The sequence below is a fragment of the Globicephala melas genome, chromosome 7 (assembly GCF_963455315.2).
Source record: "Globicephala melas chromosome 7, mGloMel1.2, whole genome shotgun sequence".
Lineage (NCBI taxonomy): Eukaryota > Metazoa > Chordata > Mammalia > Artiodactyla > Delphinidae > Globicephala > Globicephala melas.
In genome coordinates this window covers 62,585,402-62,609,068 of record NC_083320.1, presented here as the reverse complement: position 1 = coordinate 62,609,068, position 23,667 = coordinate 62,585,402, and the positions used below count along the sequence as shown (strand labels likewise).

The following is a 23,667-nucleotide window of genomic DNA, read 5'->3' as shown; positions in this document are numbered from 1 at the left end:
TGCTTCTTTTAGCAAATGAAGTATTTTAAGCAAATGGCAAAGTCACTCCATTTCTCTGCCATCTCAATGTATAAGTTTATCTCAATCACATTAAACTTAATCACGTTAAGTTTTCAGACACAATGCTTTAATGTGATCGAGGCTCAGAGAGGTTAAGTAACTTTCCCAGGGCTCTACAGACTGTGAATGGCATCCAGCACCTTTGCTCTTAACCACTATAGAGGTGCTTCCTGAAAAAGCATCATACACTACTTCACAGCACATATATCAGCGTATGTGCGATTTAAGCAAAGTGCAAGTCTAGATTCTCAGAGTAAATGTTTTTCACTTCTAAAAGGACCAAACACTTGGCACATTGTGAGTTCTTAACAAAAGTTCCAAGAGTCCAACTCACCACAGAGAGTTTCCAGCTCGTCACTGCTGTCACCACAGTCATCGATGTCGTTACATTTCCACTGCTCTGGGATGCAGTTCCCATTGAGGCAGGTGAACTTGGAACTATGGCACCTTGTACCATTATCCCGGATGCAGTACTTATTGTTGTTGGCCAGGTACCAGTGGCCCTCGTGTGGACACTGGCACTCAGGGCCATTTGGACCTGAAGAAAGGTAGGCCCAGGAAAAGCTAAAGATTTGTGTAGCAAACATTCATATTTTCTCCTCCAGAAGAGCATTGGCCACAGCTTCTATATTAAACACGCTATAAGACAAGCCATGGAAACTCTACTCTGAGTCATTTTTACATCAGTAAGAACCACCACCAATTTCTAATAAATGTGGCTACTTCACCTTAATCTTTAAACCACTATCTCTTGTCTTCACTGAAACGTTAGCAATGATTCTACCTTCTCAGCAAAATCTGCAAAGCAACAGTCTCAAAAGGCACGTCTTCCTATGAATTTGTTGTTCTCTATAAAACACACTTCTGAAGCACACACCACGCTCTAAAATATCCACTATAAACTGTACCTCCTAAGTGAAAGAATTAAATCCTTTTATAAGGAACGTTAGCTCATTGATGAAATTTCTATTCAAGACATGAGATGCAGCAGCCTAACCTGCACGTTTCTTTCTACCTCCATCAAGCTTGAATTAAAAACGTCTTTGTAAGAAGGCTCCATATGGAATACAAAAGAAACCTTTCAAAGTCTTCTTCTCGACATACAAACCCTGAAATCTATTTTAAAAGTTACTCTGAAAACAAAGAGAATTTTTTCTCCTATTAGAGCTGAATATTCCCTCAGCCTTCCTTACTAGTGGTCATCATTATTATTACTCTCCATGAGTCTATCTTCATGGCCAGTGCCTTACCTGGTGCACAAATATGGCTGCAGCCCCCATTAAACTGATCACAAGGATTGTGACACTGCTGTTGGTCCTTCACGACAGCACGAATACCCTTAGGCAGGAAGGGAAGAGTCGTGGTCATTGCAGTCTGACTTGACCCATCATATTTGTTTGCTCGGTAAATTTTTTTATTGAACCAGTCAGTCCAGTAAACATACTGGCCATAGACAGCCAAACCAAAAGGATTATTGGCTCTGCTGACAATGACCTCCCGCTCCAGGCCCTGTAGAGTGATGCGCTCAATCTTCTGCCTAAAACGAAGATGGGGAAAAAAAAAAAAAAAAAGCTGGAATCCAGAAAGAATAAGTTTCTCAACTGGTACCCAATGCCTGAGCCCAACCATGGCTTTACACAAGCCCCCAACTTTCAAGTGCAGCATATGGCAGCAAGAAATGTTTCTTCTGGTAACGGGAGAACTTCATCTGCTTATCAAACAATGGCCTATATAAATCATTGATTTCCACATATTAATATAACCCACAAGTAATCCTACAAAGGGAACCAGACTAACATTTGAAAACGGGAGAGCATTATGAAATAATACATGTAATTGCATGGTACTTGGTGTTTAGTACAAAGTAGTCACTCAATAAAATGTGAATTACATGGGACTTCCCTGGTGGTCCAGTGGCTAAGGCTCCGCACTCCTAATGCGGGGGACCCGGGTTCAATCCCTGGTCAGAGAACTAGATCCCACATGCTGCAACTAAAGATTCCCGCATGCTGCAACTAAGACCCGATGCAGCCAAATAAATAAATATTTTTTTTTAAAATGTGAATTACTTTTCCCTTCCCACTCCCTTAATGATTTTTTCCATTTGTCATTTACTTTGAGATATTTACCTAGAATGATCCAAATTTAGACACAAAACATCACTGCTTTGTTTTCAAGCGAGAAAATAAAGATGAAGTTGTTAGGTGCTCAGTGGCACAAGACCAAAATCATAAGAAAATAAGCAAGAAAAGTTAAGATTCCCACCATGTAGACACCAGCCATAATAAACAAAATCATCTCATCTCTTCAATCATTCAGATGATTGGAATGTGAGTAATTTCAGGAGTACTTGGAGAGTTACATATAAAATTAGAGCTGACAGAAGTTTATAAGCAAAACACTATGAAATTGAGAAGAAGCTGGCACAGAAGAAAGAACTTTTTTGAGAAGACAACGAAAAGACAAAGACTGAAGGAAAATGTTTTTACAAGATACTGAATGCTAAAGCCCAGAGAAAACTTACTATCAGTGTGCATTGAAAAGCCATTCATATTTTATGGTACTTACATGGGGCCCGTAAATTATAAATTGAATGACTACATTTGTAATTATAGTTGAAATTAACTTGTCTAGTAATGCATCTTTAGATGCCTTCAGTTCACAATTATTCAATCTCATGATATACATCAATTTTCACAGGTGTATTCACCAATATTTCATCACATTATGCATATCCCTCTTTTTCTGAAGAGGGAGGAAGAAATCTTCTCATCAACACCCGCAGGAATAACCAAAGACACATACAGATTAGCATCTGCCCAGTAGAGAAAGCCTTCTTCATAGTCCAGAGTGAGCCCGTTGGGCCAGACCAGGTCACTGTTCACGATGGATTCCCGGAAGTTTCCTCCCAGTGTGGCTCTCTCAATTTGGGCATTAGTACTCCAGTCAGTCCAATACATGTACCTAGTGATCCAAAAGGAGTCATAATTCATCACAAAGAACCTCACTCTTTTTACTTAAGAAAGATGGCAGCATTCTTTAACTGTAAATTGACACCAATATGGCAAAATGAAACCCTACTCCATTCCCATCCACACAACTTGCCCAATGTGGATTTACTGAGTCAGAGCATTAATTCGCTAGTATGCTGCCAATTTTCCTAGCATCAACGGGAGTTCCTTCCCAGGTAGAGTCACTCATGCTCTTTCACCCTTGAATCTGTAGCTACAGTGCTACAAGCCCACAAAACACTGACTCTCTTATGAGCATAAAATAATTTCAGACCCCACTCCCTCCAGAAATAAGCAGACCATGGCATACCCTTGGCAAGGATCTAACACAATTGCTCTTGGCTTTGTAACTCGGGCTATCACAGTGTGCTTAGACCCATCCGTGGCAATGGACTTAATTGTCTGGTTGGTGTAGTCACTGTAATAAATTCTTCTATTGATCCAGTCAAAGGCAATGCCCTCAGGATTCCCTATGCCTGGACATACACCAACAAAAACACAAAAAGAAGTTAGAGTCTCAATATGCATTTTAGAACCCCTGGGTTATCCATGTGTGTTGACCCCATTGTGTCTCCTTCCAAGATAAGCTACACTTAGTGTGCACTTACCCGAAGCAACAACGGTGGGAGAACTGCTCCTTGAATTCAGGTTGACATAGGAAATCTGGCCTTTTCCAGATTGTAAAATTTGTGTGAAGTAGATTCTGTTATCTATGCTGTCATAGTCTAGGGCCACGGCAATTCTTTCCACGCTTATTGCTGTGAAAGGTTGACTATAGTCCTCAGGGTCAAAGTGTAAGCTCCTCAAGGAATCATCCAAGGCAAAGATGAGGAAATTTTCTGATGAAATGGCACAGCTCTTGCCATCACCTTGCAGGGTCCCAAAGGCACAGCCACATTTTGGGGTGTGCAATTTAGGCAGAGCAAAGCAGAAATGGGTGCATCCTCCATTATCCTCCAAGCAAGGGTTGTTGTCGACCTCTGCTGGTGACCGGGGCTGAGCATTCTGGTCAAAGATGGTCACATCTCTTAGCCAGTCGATATTGTCCCTTATAACTGTTGGTGGATCTGTTTTATATGGCTCCTTGCTAGCTTGGAAGATTTTTTTTAAATTCCTGTCTACCCATATGATGGAATTTCCTAATATAGTGATGGCATACGGAGCAGGGTAACGACTGCCAAAACGAATTACTTCAGATTCCCCTCCATCAATGCTGACCCTTGCAATTAAATCTAAAGCATCATCAACCCAATAAACGTAGCCATTGCTAAGGTCCAATGCCAAGCCCCGTGGCGTGGCAACGATGTTTGATACAAGCACAGTTCGATTGGTACAGTCAAGAAAAGAACGTTCAATCTTTGGGTTTTGTCCATAGTCAGACCAGAAGAGGTATCTGTTCTTGGGGTCTACAACAATATCCCTGGGCATATCCACTGTGGTTTTAAGGAGAACACGGCGATGGGTGGTATTGATCCTTAGAACTTCTATCAGTGTTTCAGACCTAAAAGCATTGGTGAAATAAAGATTTCCTGCAGAAAAATGAAAGAGCATGCTGATGAATGGAAAAACAAGAAGGAAGAAGAAGATACCGTTTGTAAGATTGAGGTTTGGGTCAGTATATGTTGTCTTTTCCAGGATGATAGATTAATATCTCAGTTTAGACTTAGAAAAATAAATATTTACTCTTAGGAACTAAATAGATTGTTTCTTCACATTTAAAGAGAATGTAACTCTCTTCAGCTTCTAAAGCAGATCCGAATTCATAGCAAACATCATAACCCACTTTCTACTGAAAGGTGTATTTTCCAGAATGTCCTTCCTCTTCTACCTGAATCTTCAAAGACTCATTATCATGACATACCTTCTACTCCAACATGATGAAAGGAGCAAAGAGTGAGAGCCAGCAATATCTCAGGTTGTTACCTATGTCATCAAATGCTCTTTCTGTTTGGCATTAACGTGAGATCTTTTCTTGCCTTTCTAAGTAGTGTAGAGGTTTTCATCCCAAGGACCTTCTAAAGTCACCAAAACAAAAGGCCATTTGCCTTTGGGCATTAAAGAACAATGTAAATGCTAGAATAAAAAGCATGGCAGGAAGATAGTTTAAGGAATAGAGAGGGAGCCCGCATTGATTCCATGTAGTCAGAAGTCTGTTGTACTGCTACTAAGGGTTGGCAAGCTTTTTCTGTAAGGGGCCAAACAGTAAATATTTTAGGCTTTGCAGAGTATACAGTACACTCTACTCTGCCACAGTAACATGAAAGCAATCATAGACAATACATAAATGAATGGGCATAGCTGTGTTTTATCTATATCCTCAGAAATAATGTAGTAAATTTGTAATCAAGAATGGAATTTAAGAACCAAATTAAAGCTTTACCTAACCATATTACCATGTTTACTATTGGCAATTAATTATTATAGTATCTAGATTTTCATAATATATTTTAATATTTCTAAGTAATATCTATTTGCCAAGCTTGATAACACACAGTGATACCTATTTTGATATAACGGGATTATATTCTAGAAGTACAATACATTTGTTTGTCAGTGTATCATTAAAATTCAGTGGTAATCCAAAATTAAGTACATGAATCAGTATAGCTAAGTTAATGTAATATTGGGTCAGGCATTTCAATTTAACTACAATAAAGTACCTAATAATCAAAACGGTTTTCATACATTAACATGAGGAAGCAATTAAGAATTCGGCAAGTAAAATTGCTAACCTTTAAAGTAAATGTCATATTTCATGGTTTACATTATATTTTGATATCCCTTTCTCTGTGAAAATTTAGACATTTCTAATTTAGAAATTAGACGCTCATTTAAGTGTGAAATAAACCTACATAATTAAATATTTCTATCCATTTTGCCTACAGTTTGATCCTGTTAATAATAGAAGCAAATGAGATAATCTCTAATGAATCTGTCAACTGAAACACCTTATCATTAACAGACACAAGTCTGTGACGTTTATTCTAAAAACACAATTCAATCTATTTTAAGTAATCTCAATAAACATTCAGAAAAACAGATCTGTCGCACTTATGTTAAACTTTATAGCATAACTAAGATGATAAATAAATAAGAAATGCAAACATGAAAAACCTTTTCAATAAAATCACTATATAGCTTACCCACCTGCTACCCAATCCACTGCAATACCCCGGACTCCATTTTCTCCTATCCCATCTGTAATGATGTTTGTAAAGCTAGACCCATCTGGTCTGATTCTACGGATTGCATTATTAGATGGCACAGAGTTGCTAAAATCACACCAATAAATAAAGCCAGAAGATACGTCCACATCCACGTGCAGTGCATTTCGCCCTAGAATATTTAAGAAAAGATCATTAAACAATACTCTAGCTTGAACTAGAAGTTTTAAAAATGTCTGCCCTTCCTCTCAAACTCTCATTCCCAACCCCCTCTGCTCCAACCATGCACCCATTATGAAATAAAACTATTTATTTCCCAGTTGCAATGAGCACATTTACCCCCAGATCTTAGTTTCTAAAAACCACTTCCCACAGTAAAGAGCACTGGCTCCTGGGAGAAATGGCTAATTATAGGTTTGGGAAGGGAAGGTACAAGGTGAGCCTGGAACATATTTATTAGACCAAGAAACAAGGAAGCACTCAAACACTAATGGGATCATGTCGAAAAAATACAGGCAGTCACTTTGAGAGGCTCTCTCCTGCCAAAATGGATTGCCTGGAGCATCAAAAGAATAATTATGCTAAACGATTCTACACTGAATTAAAAAAATTAAAAACTTGAGTGCATGTGACAGTAAAAAGGAGAGCTCTCCTTTATAGAAGAATGAACGTAGGGACTTCCCTGGTGGTGCAGTGGATAAGAATCCGCCTGCCAATGCTGGAGACACGGGTTCGATCCCTGGTCCGGGAAGATCCCACAAGCCACAGAGCAACTAAGCCTGTGCACCACGACTACTGAGCCTGCGCTCTAGAGCCCGTGAGCCACAACTATTGAGCCCGCATGCCACGACTACTGAGCCCGCATGCCACAATTACTGAAGCCTGAGCGCCTAGAGCCCGTGCTCCGGAACAAGAGAAGCCACCGCGATGAGAAGCCCACACACCGCAACAAAGAGTAGCCCCTGCTCGCCGCAACTAGAGAAAGCCCACGCACAGCAGCAAAGACCCAACGCAGACAAAAATTAATTAATTATTTTTTTAAAAGAATGAATGTAGAAGGAATGATAGAACAAGAAAAATCACCATTTTGCAATGCCCAATTAAATAATCATTTCAGACAAGGATCATCAATGGCTCAAATCAACGAATAAAAGGTGCTTAGGGAAAAACATATTCATGGGTACCAAAGTGTGACCCCAAAGATTTCATACAAATTACAAAGGGGGAAAATAAGCAAAGACTTCACGGTGACCACCTTAACCAAGTGATCAAGCTTAAGCATTACTAAGAGAGGGACAAGCTGACATTATGTCCTTTTTAATGAGGTTCTGTATCAGGGACACAGCTTCATCTGTGAAGGATTCTTCTCAAGTGTGTTCAACCCCAATCTAATCAAGCAATTAGACCTAACTTTCATTTCATGGGAAATCAGGGTATAAATTGAATGACAAGTTAAACGACACTATGAGGAAGTAATCAGACATCCTCAATGTGAGATGCTAAAAAGACAATAGGTTTGTCTCTTCAAAAAAATCACTGTCATAACAAAATACTGGGGTAACTACTACAGATCAAAAGACACAAAACAGACATTCCAAATACGATGCGTGAATCTTGATTAGATCTTGGCTGGAACAAATCCACAGCTATAAAAAATATTATGAGGCCAACAGGAAAAAATATGAATTAGATGATAATGCCCTTCAAGCTGCATGCTAAGTAGACAGGGGTGAAGTGTCATGATATCTGCAATATATCTTCGAAAGGTTCATTCAAAATATATGTATATGTATGTATACACACATAAACACACAGAGAGATTGAAGGCTCAAATGTGGTGAAATGTTAAGAATGGTTGAATCTAGCGGGTATGAGGATGTTCTCTATACCTTTTTTTCAACTTTTCTGCATTTGATATTTTTCAAAATGAAAAGTTGGTTGAAAAACTTAGTGACTTTATTTACAAGATGGTAACTTAGATCCATGACTTTTTAGAGATAAGAAAACAGAGATGAGTCATGGGGACATGTGAATATGGTTATCAAGCAGGAGAAACAAGCTTCCTTATGTGCCGAATCCAGACGTGGAGAAATGCTTTATGGTACCAAGGACTTCAACATGGCACCAGATGGAGTCAGATGTGACTTATACTGGAGTTGGCATACCTTGGCCTGCCACTGGCACCATGGCTTCTGAATGATCTGACAATTCCAAGCTAAAGCCCCTGATTGCCCACAGCGTGGAAATAACAATGAAAGAGTGATACGGGGAGCAGGTCCGGTTATCAGGACTGAGTTTAAATCCGGTGGCACAGGCACACGAGAACAGTCTTCCTGGTACAGGCAGGCAAATTTGCTGACAGGCATTCACGTTGTTGCTACAGCCATTTGAGGATTCGGAGCCTAAATGAAATCAAAATTAGTCTGTCACTTTTCACCCCACCTACTTGCCACTCCATGTCAAATTTTTCAACTGAGTCACCAAATAAGTCATTATAAAAGTAAGTAACAAAATATGGAATCTGAGTTAACCTAAAAACAATATTGGAGAGCCTACTGCTTATAGAACTAACATGTACAGAGGTTTAAAACAGGACCACACCTATATAATAGTTACATAGCTTATATATTATATTATAATAGAGAATGGAGCACCAATTGTTTTTCTTCCACAAATCATTCAAGAATTAGAGGAATTAGGGAGGTCAGTCAACAAATTCTAATTTTTTTTTTTTTGCCCTCTTGACCTATGTACTGGCATTTTAAATTATATCCGTTTTAATTACATGATCAACACTGTGATGAGCATTTGACTTAAAGTATATTAAATAAGAATATTTAAGGGTTTTTTGAACATGCAATCAAATAATACCAAGTAACAAACCTAGGTTATAGGACAGCAAACAAATCTTTGGCTAGCTATAAAATATTTCAAAATTATAAAAAAATAATCTCCAGAACATAATGTTAATATAAAGGGGCAAATCAGAAGTTAGATTATCTCTGGGAAAAAAATCTATTGAAAAAGGCAACATGTAAGAGTATTCCTTTTAAGATTAAAAAAATTCTATCGTGTTAATCACTTTCCCAGCAGATATCCAACAAATACTTACTGAGCACCTCCAATGCTCCAGCAACTATTCTAGTTACTGGGGAGAGAGTAAGAAACAAGACAGACAAAATACCTGTCCTTATGGAGGTTACCTTCCAATGAAGAACCCAGATGATAAACACATACGTAATATGTCAGGGAGTACGATAAAATAAAAGCAAAGTAAGGAGTTTAAAGTGCCATGGAAAGAATGGGAGTAAGTTTACTCTGCAGTCAATCTGGCCTTTCAGATGCCAGCTTAGTCTTCAACACTTAGCCATGCTTAAGACATGGTTATAATTTTTTAAATATCTTGGGGTAATTTCAGTTTGCATGCATGTGTATGCACACCGTTTTGTGCGTATGTGGGTTTGTTGTGTGGGCATGTCAGTGTGCAGACACCCATGAATAAATATATATACACCCATGAATATGTATGTTTCAGTGACAAATACTCACCACGTCTTTGATAAATCTGAAGGCCCCTGAGATTTGGGACATTATCTCTCAAGACTATTTTGTTGGCCCCAGTAGCCTTGTCAACCCTTTCAATGACCTCATATTCTTCATCGGTATAATAAAGGAAGGGGCCGTAGACAGCAAGTCCCCAGGGGTAGGAAAGATGGTTTACCAAGATCATTCTATTTGTACCATCCACGTTTCCTCTTTCAATCTGAAAGATCAAAATTTTCATTATTGACTGTTTCATGGTGCAATGAGGAAAATGTTTAAAACCAATATTCTCTTAATAATGTTTCACATGTATATAGCACTCTCTCCTTTCCAGGGATTTCTGACTGTATTTCTGACTATATTTGATAGTCACATCTACGTAGGTGAGACAAACATCATTGTGCCCATTTCACTGATGATGAAGCTGAAATCCAAATAAGCCAATCAACTTTCTCAGATGGCATGGTGACGAATAGGGGACTAATCCCTGCATGTGATCTTCTGGTCAAGGATAATACACATTTAATGTCTAACTGGCCCTGCGTTTAACATCTTCACCAACTATTTCTGCAATGGAGAGAGGAAACGTGCTCGACACGCTCAGAGCAAGACAGCAAGATAGCGCTGTTATATCAGCACAGTAACAAGCCTGAGTCAAGATGACTCTGATGAACTAGAAAAGAACTCAAGAATGAAGTTTCTAACGGGAAGTGACAAGCATTCTGCTCTGGAAGAAAAACAAAATGTAGACATAGCTGGTTTGATTTCATTCCAGAAACTTGTCTCAAGTGCCTCCTCTGCGCCAGGATCTGAGCTGAGTGCTGGTAACAGAGAAGCGGGGTGTGGCTCCTGCCTTCCTGGACAAGGGAACCCAGCAGTTATGAGAGCAGGTTATGCCCTAGAAACAGACAGAGCTTCTGGAAGGGTAGAGAACAGAGGAGATAAGCTCTGAGGGGAGCTGCTGAGGGAGTGACCAGGACCAGATGAGCTGACCACACTTGGCTGAAGTATCTGGAGCTACTTATCTGGGCCAGGGTTCCAGGGTTCCTTGTGGTTTTATGAAGACCACATGCCTCCATCACTAAAACAGGTTCATTAGTGAGGGTCGTGCTCTCGTCAAGGCTAGAGAGAAGTGGCCCAGAATGGTGGAAGTGGCAGAAAAAGGCTGGACCTGAGAGAAGAGGCATGGGGACAAGCTGCCAGGATTTTGTGATGATTAAATAAGGATGTGGTTATTAGACTGAAGGAGGAACATGTGGGTTCTAGCCTAGGAGAAAGGATGCAGAGTCATACCGCCAACCAGCTCACAGATTCCAGAGAGCGGAGCAGATGTGGAAACAGGAAGGGGAGGGGCCTGAGGAGTCTGGTCTGGGACACACTAATTTGTAAGCAGAAGCCACACCATGTGGCACGAGCTTCTGCAAAGTGCTTTCACACACATCACCTACTTCTTTTTCAACATTATAAACATATATCAGGAGTGAAATGAGTACTTGGCGAGCGGTCATGAACTGAAAACCAAACCTACCGGACAATTTTATGGAGAGCACCCATGTCAAAGACAGCTCTGAAATCACTCCTGTTCTTTAAAGCAAGGAAGAGATTAGCACACACTCAACATCCAAAACAATATTTTAGTTGAGCAATAATTATTACTGAGCACCTTCTATGTGCCCAGTCCCAGCTCAGCTGCATAAGCACAGTAGTGAAGATCAAATGTTATTTCTGTCAATGAATGGAATTTATAGTTCCTGCTTCTTATGGCAGAATGTAATGAACTCCACCTTCGAGTTTAAAATTACCAGGAAAGGGAGTTTTCACACGTCCATCTACCATGTTAGGACATTAGAGCGTCATATGTAGCTGTGAGGGTACACTGAGCTCAGAAGCTTGCTATTTTTTTTTTTTCTTAGTCTCTGCAATCGGAGAGCCTTTGAGAACTTGCAAAGAAAAGCACTGAAATCACTGAAACATGAAAGAAAGGGCTCTTAAAGGACAAACACAAAATGAGAAATGGAATTATTTTATCTTGAAGAAAAAGAAAGAATGAGGGAAAAAATAAACATTCTGTAAGGAACCATGCACACACTATAAAGAACTGGACTTCAGGGAAAGAAGTTATTGAGAGAAAGGGCAATAAAACACTGGTACAAATGGCCAAGTGAGATTTCTTGAGAACCACTGCCAGACAACTCAGAACAATCAATGTCAGCTGTGCAAGCTCGGCAACAAAGAACAGCAGACTAGAAAGTGTGCTCATACCGCTCCCGTGCTGCTGACTGCCCAGTAGAGTTTCTGCTCCTCAATATCGAGGGTGATAAACGCCACATTATCAAGGCTCCCAGTAAAGAGAGTTTTTCGAGATGTGCCGTCCATGTTAGCGCTGGCAATCTTGGGGGGAATGCCACTGTCGGTTCCTCGGTCTGACCAGTACAGTTTCCTACAACCAGGAAAAACAAAGGCATTAGTGAAACAGATGCTTTCACTACATATTGAAATGAAAAACATGTCTTTCTTGTCCTCAAGATGCACACCATTCAAGGCAGGAAGTCTGAAACGTTAATATCTTGTTACATCCAATGTGGAGGAGTCCTTAATCAGTGTTCTCTAATGTCTGTATACTTCTTAGTTATTATTGGGGCAGAGGCCATTTAAAATGGTATCTGATACAGGATACCATTTGCCATTGGTGGGCAATCCTTTAGCTTGGCCACACAGGAAGTTCACGGACTAAGAAGAGCCTGTATCAACAGTCGATCCTTTTCAAAGACTCAGTATGCCCAGCACACTAGGAAGGACAGAGCTAATGTAAATGTGGTCAAGTACCTCCCTGATCACCTCTCAGCCCCTCTTATTTAATTCTTTTCCACATCATCTACCACAAGACCAGCTACTTTATTTTCTGATTTTCGTGATGGAAAATGCAATGTGTACACATGAACCCTAATCAGCACAGAGAATTACCAAATCCGTGATCCATGAAACTTCATTAAAATATACGAGGGTTGCTTTCCATTTACAGTGAGGACATAACTTCTAGACTCGAATCCAAGTTTTCATTCCTTTCTATCTCACCTCCTGCTATAGCCTCAACAGACAACCCTCTCACACTCTTTCCCTATAAGTCCTCGAAACACTTAATTCCCATCATCTTTATATGCATACCTCTTTCACCACCAATCCAAGATACCCATCCCATGAACCTCCTCTTCAATTCTAAACTTCTCTACCTCTAAGTTCTCAGAATCTAAAATTCCCTGCTTCAACCCAACTCTTCCATCTCTTCCTTGCTCCTATTTTATTTCTTCCATTGAACCTGTTCTTTGCGCTTAAAACTTGTCTGAGCTCTCAATCCTTCAGGTCCTCTATGCCTGGACCTCATACCATTGTAACCATTTTAACAATATTCTGATTTATTCTCATGATCTCCCATTGTGCCTACCTTGCTAACTACTAACCCTGAGTTCCTGTCATTCTCTTCTTTCTCCTTTCCCATGCCAGGCTGCCAGAAATTTTCTAGACAGAGTCACAAAACTCTTGTGAATTCTGAGTTCACTAAAAATTTAAGCTACCAAAACTTAGCTAAGAACTCTCATCCCTGACTGAACATTTTCTTCCTTCCCCTGACCCCTTTCCACTCCAGTTCTGATCAATCTTTCTAAAATACAGATTAGGTTCTATCATTCCCTTCCTCCAAATTCCCTGCTGGCTCCTTATTTCTCAAAAAAAATACAGTGCAACTCCTTAGCATGACATTAAAGTCCTTCCCTAGACTTCCCTGGTGGTCCAGTGGCTAAGACTCCGCACTCCCAATGCAGGGGGCCCGGATTCGACCCCTGGTCAGGGAACTAGATCCCACATGCCACAACTAAGAGTTCGCATGCCACAACTAAAAGATCCCTCATACCACAACTAAAGATCCCGCACGAGGCAAGAAGATCCCATGTGCTGCAACTAAGACCCGGCGCAGCCAAATAAATAATAAATATTTAAAAAATAAATAAAGACCCTCTCTGATTTGTCCCCAAATGACTTTACCTGCTGTATCTCCCATCTAGTCAATTGCCCCCTACTCGAAGTCTCTGGTTCCAGCCCTCTACACAATCATGTTAAATGCCACCATGTCTCTGGGCCTTCACTGCTCTTTGGCCTCAAGTACCACTTCTCAGCTGCAACCCATCCTGCACCTGCTGGAAGCCTTCTCATCCTTCAAGGTCCATTTCAAGTGTTTATCCACCCCCTTAAAACTTTCCACATTCATTCAAAGTCAAAATGCATTATTGTTCATTCTTATAATTCTATTTTAAAATGCCTGAAATTTTTATTTGTTTGGAATTAATTTTAAGTTCAATGTTATTAATTTGAAAAACAGAACACAATACACATTAAATATAACAGAGTTATTTCTTTCTTACTGAGATCTATATTTTTCAAATGTCAGCATATAAAATCAGAAAAGGCCCTACGTTTGAAATCTTCCATTTTATTAGACCATAATATTAACAAGGGTGGTGCTGTATAGAAGACAGACACTACTTATGAATGAATTCTCACCCATTAACAGGATCAATAGTTATGCCAACCGGAAAACCAACTCCAAGATTCGTCCCATCATTGGTAATCAGTGTTTTTCCGTATCTGACATCTCCTCGGAGTGTCAAAACCTATATAAGGGGAAAATAAAGAAAGCTATGATGAAGGAGAACTTAAACACACAACGAATTCAAAGCATGATTGTGGTGAATGGGAGGGTTTGCGTGATATTCAGATAATCCCTAATTGCATTTCAGGGCTATGAGAAAATCAGCTCAATAGAAAATGGGAGTAAGAAAACAAAAATCACCTCTCAAATTTCTATTTTCAATTCACCTAAAGTTCCAGGAGAGGATATTTATACGGATAAAAGAAAGATTCAAATGAGTGAACATACAGAATCATTGCCTGAGCAAAACTACAGAAAAAGATGAGAAAACTCTGGAAGACCAGTGAGAACCCCCCAGGTCTCCTGTACCCCAGTGACTGGGCCATAGCATGCAGTGGCCCATCACTGCAAACACAGTTGATCAAACAGTCCAAATTTACACAGAGTTAAAGTGAATTCTGTGCCAAGTTAACAGCCTGAGTGCAAATCCTGACCCGGCCAGATCTGACTATAGGACCTGAGGCAAGTAAGTCCACCTCTCTGAACTTTATCAGTAAATGTGGATGACAAATTCCCTTCTGCATAGAGGTGCCAGGAACGTGAGACAATGCATGTAAAGTGCTTCGCACAGCACCCAGCACAACTGTATTCAATTTTTTTATTGATCCATTTATTGGGACCTCACTATGTAGCAGGCCTTATACTAAGCATTATCGGATTTAATCCTCACAGTAATTTTGTGAGATAGGTGGCATTATTATGCTCATATAATGTGATGAAAAAGAGGCCTAGAGAGGATTTGTGGTTTTCCCAATGTTATGTTTTTAAGTCATCTTGCTAGAATTGTTATAACCACAGTGTTAGAACACTGTGAAACACCACAGAGGGGTATGGATTACTGGACCGGACACAGTTTCTTATAGAAACAAGGCTATTTTGGTATGCACTTCAGACAGTCTGAGATGAGAAAAACTCGTAAGAAATAAGAAAATACCTTTTGATTTGCATGAAGGCTTTTCTATAAAATTACATTTCAACACAAACTGATGATTTGTGTTTGTTTCTATCTCTGCCTCTCTATCTACATACATCTCTCTCTCTCTCTCTCTCTCTCTCTCTCTCACACACACACACACACACCCCACACACACACACCCTTCTCTCCCTCACTCTTCTCTCTATATTTTCTCTCTCCTGTGTGGTACGTTTCTCTCCTATTTGGACTAAAATAATTTTTCTCTTTTCAATTTGCCTCTTCCTGCTGCAATTTCTCTCCTTTCCCTAAGGATGGCTTTGGTTCAAAGGGAAGTCCGTCTCCTTGTGGGTTTTTTTTTTTCTCTCATTTTTTTTTTTAAATTTTACATCTTTATTGGAGTACAATTACTTTACAATGGTGTGTTAGTTTCTGCTTTATAACAAAGTGAATCAGTTATACATATACATATGTCCCCATATCTCTTCCCTCTCGCATCTCCCTCCCTCCCACCCTCCCTATCCCACCCCTCTAGGTGGTCACAAAGCACCGAGCTGATCTCCCTGTGCTATGCGGCTGCTTCCCACTAGCTATCTATTTTACGTTTGGTAGCGTATATATGTCCACGCCACTCTCTCACTTTGTCACAGCTTACCCTTCCCCCTCCCCATATCCTCAAGTCTCCTTGTGTTTTGGCAGGGATGGAGCTCTCTCACACACGGCCATGCTGTAGGGTTCACTCTTCAGCTACAGAATTGCTTTTAGTGAGTGAGCACACAGCTACCCCTAGCGGAGGAGCTGGAATTAAATGTGAGTTTCTCCTACTCTGGAACGGATATCATACAGGAAAACAGTACTTGGACACAATTTCTGTTTCTTTAATCAATCTAACATTCATCTGGAAGAGTCACAATTGATACCACCAAAGGAAAAAACCGATAAAAACACTAAAGGGGCAATTTACCTTTATGGATAGTCTAAATATATTGATGATTTGAGGGAAACAGGGCTCTGTATTCGCAGGATACCTTAGCATCAAGTACTTTTACTTACTGAACTATTAACCCCATTTTATGGATAAGGAAGCACAGACTCAGAGAAGTTATATAATTTGTCCAAGATCAAACAGCCTGTGAGTAAACACCGTGCTTAGTCACAAAATGCATTTTCATATCTCAGGGTCTTTATTCAAGTGTTTTTTTTTTTTCTCCCTACTTCTTCATTATGCAGAAATAAAGGATGGTCATCCTTCAAGACTTAGCTCTCAAGTAACCTCTTGAGGGAAGCCCACCGTTCTCTCCCCACACACTTACTTCTGTCCTCTCTCTTTATATTCTTTATATTCAATGCACATATCACACTTACCCTGGAGCAAAGATATTTGTTTAGGTGTCTAGCTCTCAGATGTGTGAGCTACTTTAAAGCAGGAAAAACAAATGTTTGATTCATCCTTGACTATCCAGGACTAACCATGGCACCAATCCATGGAAAGCATTTCCTAGTGCTTATTGAATGAATGCATAAAGGAGCAAGCAAGCCAGACTCGAAGCCAGGACTCCAAAGCAAGTTCTCTCTCCTCTGGACCTCACTGAATTTGGAGCACAATTACCAACTTCAGGTTTCCGTGGTTCGAGTGGCCTCACCAATACACACACATGCACACGCACATACTCAGTTCTTCAACTGGTGCTTTTCTGCTGTATCTAACCCTGATGGAGGAGACATGTGCCCTGCTCTTGGAAGAGTATCAGTCCAAAAGAGAAGACCCAGGAGACACAAGAGGGAAGACATATGGGAATATATGTATATGTATAACTGATTCACTTTGTTATAAAGCAGAAACTAACACACCATTGTAAAGCAATTATACCCCAATAAAGATGTTAAAAAAAAAAAAACAGAAGAGAAGACCCCACTTACAAAGCAGGAGCAGATTAACTGCCATTTGGAATGAAGACAGTTTTCTACTGAGTGGACTCTAGAGAGATGTGAGTTTGGTATTAAAGGTCTTGGGCAGTAAATATTGCCTGTGTTTTGATGGGTCAGTGATATTTTTCGTTGAGGTTGTGCAAAATACCTTCTGTCACTGTCAAAGGGGGTTGAAGCAGGCTAGACTGCCGAACTTGTGGTTTACAACAAGGCAAAGTTAGACCACCCACCTCCCCCAGAATCAGGGCAGTGAAGCTGACTGTTTAAGCCAGTTTCTTAGCTTCTGTGGGCTTCAGGTTTTCATCTAACAAAGAGCTTGAACCAGATGAGGCTCCAAGGTTCCCTTCATGTTAGGAGCTGCTGATTCTACCCAGCTTGAGATGAGCATACTGCATGCGTACTGCAAATGTTCCCGTCACTGTGACCGTTTCCTACACTTGCCTGCCCTCCGGAATGCTGTAAGGATTGGATGAGATGATGTTTGTGGAAGACCTTTATAAACTGTAAAGCACTGTTCTGACTATCGAATAATCACTCCTCCTAGCAAATCTGCTCTAAATTAGCCACTTAGCTGCTGTGTGTCTTCCTCATCTTTAGCATTAATCTTTCTGAACGCCCCGAAGAGAACCAACTTACTAACTGGTGCCTCATCCTGAGCAGTGGACTGTCACCCTACTGTCGCTCTCCCAAGACCACCCCTTTGCATTAGGAATTCTCACTCTCAAAATTACTCTGAATGAATAATCCATCACATGTTTTAACCTTGTCCCAGAGTGGAGCAAACCAGTACTAGTCAAGTTACCTCTGATTTACTTCATGTGATTTCATACCTGTGCCCCTATAGAATTTCTTCTGGGAATTAGAGTAAAAAAAACACTTATCTCAAAAAAGGAAAGCATCAAAGGAATCAGAATCAAGTTTCTACTTTCTGTTTCACTGTTGGAGCCATAGAAAGATTTCCATCTAAGAACAGAGGTAACCTATAAATTTGGTTTAGAGCTGAAATAGTATTGAATACTTGATGAGGAAAGATAATGAAAATGCCTTGCCTACTATAAGCTTCCCTTTATGTTGAACTCCTTACATAATTTTTTATTTACCTTTGTATATATCTTAATAAACTATCTAACATCCTTTTATATGAACAAGTTACCCTTTATACTTAGGAGGAGACAAAGTAGGGCAGTAGAAAGTTCCAATTTTTAGGTTTCTCCTTGGCTTCAGAGACTTTGATAGTTAATATTAATATCCCTTGTGCTTCCTCCATATGACAGCATTTCCTGAGAACAGATTTTCTGTGACTAAGAAACCAGTGTTTGTGTCAATAGTATTATGGAATCATTACCTTAATTGACTGAGTTCCACGATTGGTATAATAAAGGTTTCTTGATAGCCAATCTAAGGCCAGGCTCGTAGAAGCCCCCAAACTTGATAGAGGAACAAACACTGTCCTGTTGGTGCCATCTGTCTTCACTCTGTGAATTTCACCCTGGTGAGAAAGACGAGGAGGGGTGAGCTGTTTCAAGGCCACGGCTTCACTGCAGCTACTGCCAGCTACTGTGTTTCTTTAACACGCCTCACACGTGGAAGAAAGGCAAAGTTTCAGGGCCACTGGCTGGGGTTACCGTGTATAACGCTAACGCCAGCAACACTGAAAACACTGATTTTCAAGTGCATCACAGGAATATACAAGGCTTACCATTCAGGCTCCCTCTGATATCGGCTACAGAAATTTATTCCTTAACCACCACAGGCCAAAGAGTCATAAAAATAATCCAAGTTACAGGTGTGAATCAGGAGGCCAGGAGTATATCTTTCCACAGAGGTGACAAGCATCAACTACAAAGGTCTTCCCTCTCTTCCTCATTTGTATTTTTCTTGCCCCTTCCCCATCCTCACAGGTTTCGTCCCTAAAGGGTGAGGAAAGGGTCCCAGTGGGAAGGAAATTGGAGGAGTGTTTTTTTTATCCTAGAGGCAAAGATTCTGAGTGAAGCCCACAGCGGCCACATCAGATGCTTTCCTGGAATTCCCTTAGGGAACTATTGCTTTTGGTCTTGAGCGATGATCATTTTTATGTTAGTCTAATATCCTCATTTTTATGTTCGTCTAATAGACTAAAGCTCCTTAGGAGCAAGCTTTGTTACTGCTTCCTCTTGGCATGTACTCTGCAGTTGGAAGCAGTGAGTTCAGTGCAGGGAGAAAAGTAGTCACTTAATACTTGTTGAATGGATAAATATACCCAATAGCTTAAACGTGCTTATTATCGGGTCTTTGCTCCAGGCCAACTTCCCATTGACATCCCTCACTAAATTAAAAAATGCTTAGTGGTAAATCTATTTATGTCTGGGCCACTTGACACCCAGCAAAAATATAAGAAGGCCTCAGTGCAGGTAGGCTCTTCAAGAACAAGTTGCATACTTTGAATGTTATTCGAAACTTACTGGATTTTCAAGCCAATAGATGAATTGCTCTGAGTAATCAACTGCAACGTCATAACCATTCTGTATCCCTGATATGGGCACCATAGCATCAAAGGTCTTCACCTCAGGGTTAAGGGAGATTCCAAAAATTATACTGTGTCTTACAACTATTAGGAACGCTTCATCACCTGTGAAAATAACAGAATATCTCTCAAAATTATATCCCAGACATTTAGAGTAACAGAAGGTAGTGGATTGGTACCATGTGATGGGACAAAATGCCACTGCAGAACTGCTGCAATAACTATAATGCATGATAGATATTTCACCAGATAATCCAGGGCCTTCCATTGGGTTTCAATGGGTTGCTGCGTCACCAGACCATCAACTTCACACATAAGACCTCTGGAATTACCCAAAGTAGATCAGCATTTATCATACTCTTCATTAATTCCTTACTCATGCTGCTAAACTATCCAAGTTTGCTAAGAGTCACAGACAAGAAGTTCTTCCATTTCTATACACAGAATAACTCAGAGAAAGGAGAGTTGGATTTTGCCCTAAAATGTGAAAGAAAATTTAGACTCTTCTTGGTGAATGGCAGTTCATTTGTTTTAATTATGTTCAGAAAATAACACCACACGGTGTTGCCTAGTGTTTATGAGAGACTTTAATTACTAAGTAAATCTAATTTATAATCCCACCAATTGTTGTTTGACTAATGTCGACCTTCCACATTAGATTCTAACTCCCAAAGGGCAGTGACCCTGTCTGATTTACTCACTATTATGTCCCCAGAGCTTGGTTTATAATAGTTGTCTAATAAATATTTGCTAACTGAATGACCCCATAAATGAATAAATGGATGGATACATAAGTAAATATGTAAAGAGTGCCTTCTAAAGTTCTCAAAAGTATCTGTACATTGCAACTTAAACATCTTCATAATGCCTTATTTAAGCTACCAGTTCAAGTAGGCTCTTTAATAGATAATGAGGTCCATTTTAAAAGATGACCTTCATCCAAATTATAGTCCCTTTATCAAAAAATTAATGAAGTTCACGAGTAGGGTTTTATTATCATTCCTCTGTGAGAAAAGGAAAACTTTGGAATGTGAGTTTTGTGTTATTAAGATATATAAGATATAGCACCTATTAAGACACTATATAAAATGATTAATCATTGCATACTCTTCATGGGCTAAAAATGGTGTTTGCATTATTTTGATCATCAGCGAAGCTTTACATCTTCAGCAGGATTATTTTGACAATTTTTTCTTTACTTACTTTCATGTCCGATTAGTTTTTCCTTGTTCCTGGCATTTCCACTACAGAGAAATGACTCAATTTATTAACCTGGTACAAATCTAAAATAAAATTTGCAACTCTTCATGCTTAATACTTTCCAAAGTATTACAATATATAGCATTTAGTCTTTCACAGCAACCCTGCAAAGTTGTTTTCAGAAACAACTGAGGCCAAGGAGCTTCCCATAGCTTTGCAGCTTCCACAGGAAACAAGGCAATGAGATTAACTCCCAAGTCTTGACTCTCTCAGCTGCTCCACTATGCCTCTCTTCTGAACAACTGCAATAACCATAATAATCGTCGCCACTTATTGAGAAGACATGCTACACAGCATGCAGCAAATAAGTACTACTTCATTTAATTTCTCTTCCTGAAGCCTCATAACCCTGCTTGTTAGATAGTTATCTCCCTCCCCCAAATTTCAAATGAGGCACAAAGAAATTAGCATATCTAACCCAGGTCACAGCAAGGTTGCTTGAACTCTCCAAAACCTATGTTCTTAATCACTCCTCTGCAAGAAGTGCAGGCCGGGTACTACTTATTGAATATCAGATCACCACTCAATTCATTTGATTTAACTGCAGAAATTAAACATTATGAGTTTAAGATGTACCCTGAATATGCTGAGATGATATTTAATGATGTATTAATTATATGTTATAAATGTTCATTGGTTCAGAGAAACAAGAAATATTTCCCAGTTTCACAGGGGAACTATTACTTACTCAAAACCTGATTCTGTTCTTCTTAATGGGTAATTTTTCTTTTGCTTAATTGGAAGAATTTCAACCAAAGCACTGTTAAAGGCCTAAAAAACTGCATTTCTCATCCATCAAACATGGACCTTCCTGACTCCTCTAACAAACTCTTCCCTTGAGAGCACCCAGCACTACTCCTTCAGCCATTACTCTTCCCTGGGGATGGGTCTCAGGACCTCCATCATCAGGTCACTGCAGGTGTGTTTGAAAGGGTTTACAGCCAGTGAACATTTGTGGGCCACAGACCAGAGATGGGGTATCATTTAATGCTGCACTGGCAGAAGTGACCACTGAGTCAGCAGGTGGCATAGGAAGGTACATGAAAAGTGCTCCATGGGAAAGAAAACAGGAGTGATTTTATGACTATACACATCTATAAAGGAATGAGCAGGTGAAAAACAGGAATGGAGAAGAAGCAAAAAGGGATATTGGAGGGTTTGTCATTCACTCAACATTTACTGAGTGCCACTGTGTGCCACGGGCAAAAAGCATACATCAAGGAATCAGGTAGAGGATTTATTCCCAAGGAACTTAGAGTCGGGAGGGCCAGACAAAGTATATGGACCATGACAACGAAAGAGTAGGCACAGCCGCACCTAGGGTTGGCTGGAAAGGAGTTCAGGAGGTCTTAGTCTTTCGAAATGACAGAACATTTCTTCATTTTCTGTCTTTCATGTCACGATCCTATTAAGATTAGTGTTAGCAGAGCAAAGAAGTGAAAAACAACAGTCAGGAATGGGAAATTTATGTTGTCATTAAGAGGTGACATTTATGACTCCCAAGCCTAGCTCCTCCCAAAGTATGACCTTGAACAGCCCTGGATTTGCAGTTGTTAATTTTAGGGGGTGCTGGGAAGATGTTCTGGTTTGAGTTTTGGGGGTTTCTTTGGCATTGTGGGGAACATATTTTCTAAACAATAAAAAACTATTTCATACAGAGAAAGCTCTCCCTTTAGGAAAAAATAGAAATATCCCATAATCCCCCTTCCCAACTGTAAGCATTATTGGCACTTGTGTATCTTGTCCTCCAGATTTTTTTAATGCATGATTTTACATAGCCAATATTAAACCATCTCTGCTTTTTCACTTGATCTTATCACATAAGCACTTCCAAAGATATTTTAGACACTTTGCAGACAAAATTTTAGAGGCAATCGGACATTTAAATCAAGTAAAACGTTTTCATCTATGAATGTTAACAGTCTTCTAAGCTTCCTGCTGGAAAAAAAAATGCAACATGTTTTTAGTTCACATATATTAAGCACTCAGTTACCCAGCTGGTGCTCAGAAGCCGGTTGGAAACTATTGAAAAGGTTCCACCTCAGTAAAGTCAGTCCATGGGAAAACCACTGGTGGAATTATTTGTGAAACAACAAAAGGTACTATTTAGAGTTTACACTTATCAATCACCATCAGATAGTAATACAGATTACACCAATCCCCAATGCACAGTCCAACAATCTTTGTGTGGTGAAAGAATGCTTTGTATGCAGAATGTCTATAGCCCAGTTTAATCTTCTGCTGAAAGACTCTGAGGACACACTAAATTAAACAATGTCAACAAGGATTAGGTTTATAATAAAGCTCTGAAGAAAAATGGCAAATGCCAATCCCTTTGTAGGCATTACCAATAATTAAAATCTTTCATCACAAAAGTATCATTGCAAAATATCACATGTCGATGGAATTTGATTTTCAGTAACCTTACATCCTCATAACCTGTAAACACCATAAATTTCCTAGATTCAGGAATATACTTTCCATTTGAAAACTAAATTTCCCTCTAGATTGACTCTACTTTTCTCTTAATTTAGCAATTTTTTCCCATTAACCATTTCATTTTAACTGGTCTATAGCCATTT

At 39.7% G+C, this 23,667-nt stretch overlaps 1 protein-coding gene and 1 non-coding gene across 2 annotated transcripts in view; one reads left to right on the top strand and one right to left on the bottom strand.

Annotated features, from left to right (window-relative positions):
- Nucleotides 1-23,667, bottom strand: part of LRP2 (LDL receptor related protein 2) — a 196,594-nt gene that overhangs the window by 64,662 nt on the left and 108,265 nt on the right. Inside the window, exons 32-43 of the mRNA XM_060301487.1 lie at nt 19,764-19,930; nt 18,668-18,811; nt 14,333-14,442; nt 12,041-12,218; nt 9,785-9,998; nt 8,401-8,637; nt 6,219-6,407; nt 3,680-4,600; nt 3,382-3,547; nt 2,866-3,024; nt 1,311-1,597; nt 395-598 (exon numbers count right to left, since the gene is read on the bottom strand). Of these exons, the coding sequence (XP_060157470.1) occupies nt 395-598; nt 1,311-1,597; nt 2,866-3,024; nt 3,382-3,547; nt 3,680-4,600; nt 6,219-6,407; nt 8,401-8,637; nt 9,785-9,998; nt 12,041-12,218; nt 14,333-14,442; nt 18,668-18,811; nt 19,764-19,930 (2,976 nt within the window). The remainder of the gene's footprint in view (nt 1-394; nt 599-1,310; nt 1,598-2,865; nt 3,025-3,381; nt 3,548-3,679; nt 4,601-6,218; nt 6,408-8,400; nt 8,638-9,784; nt 9,999-12,040; nt 12,219-14,332; nt 14,443-18,667; nt 18,812-19,763; nt 19,931-23,667) is intronic.
- TRNAR-CCU (transfer RNA arginine (anticodon CCU)) lies at nt 1,960-2,032 on the top strand. Its single transcript has one exon. It is a non-coding gene; the product is annotated as a tRNA-Arg (tRNA).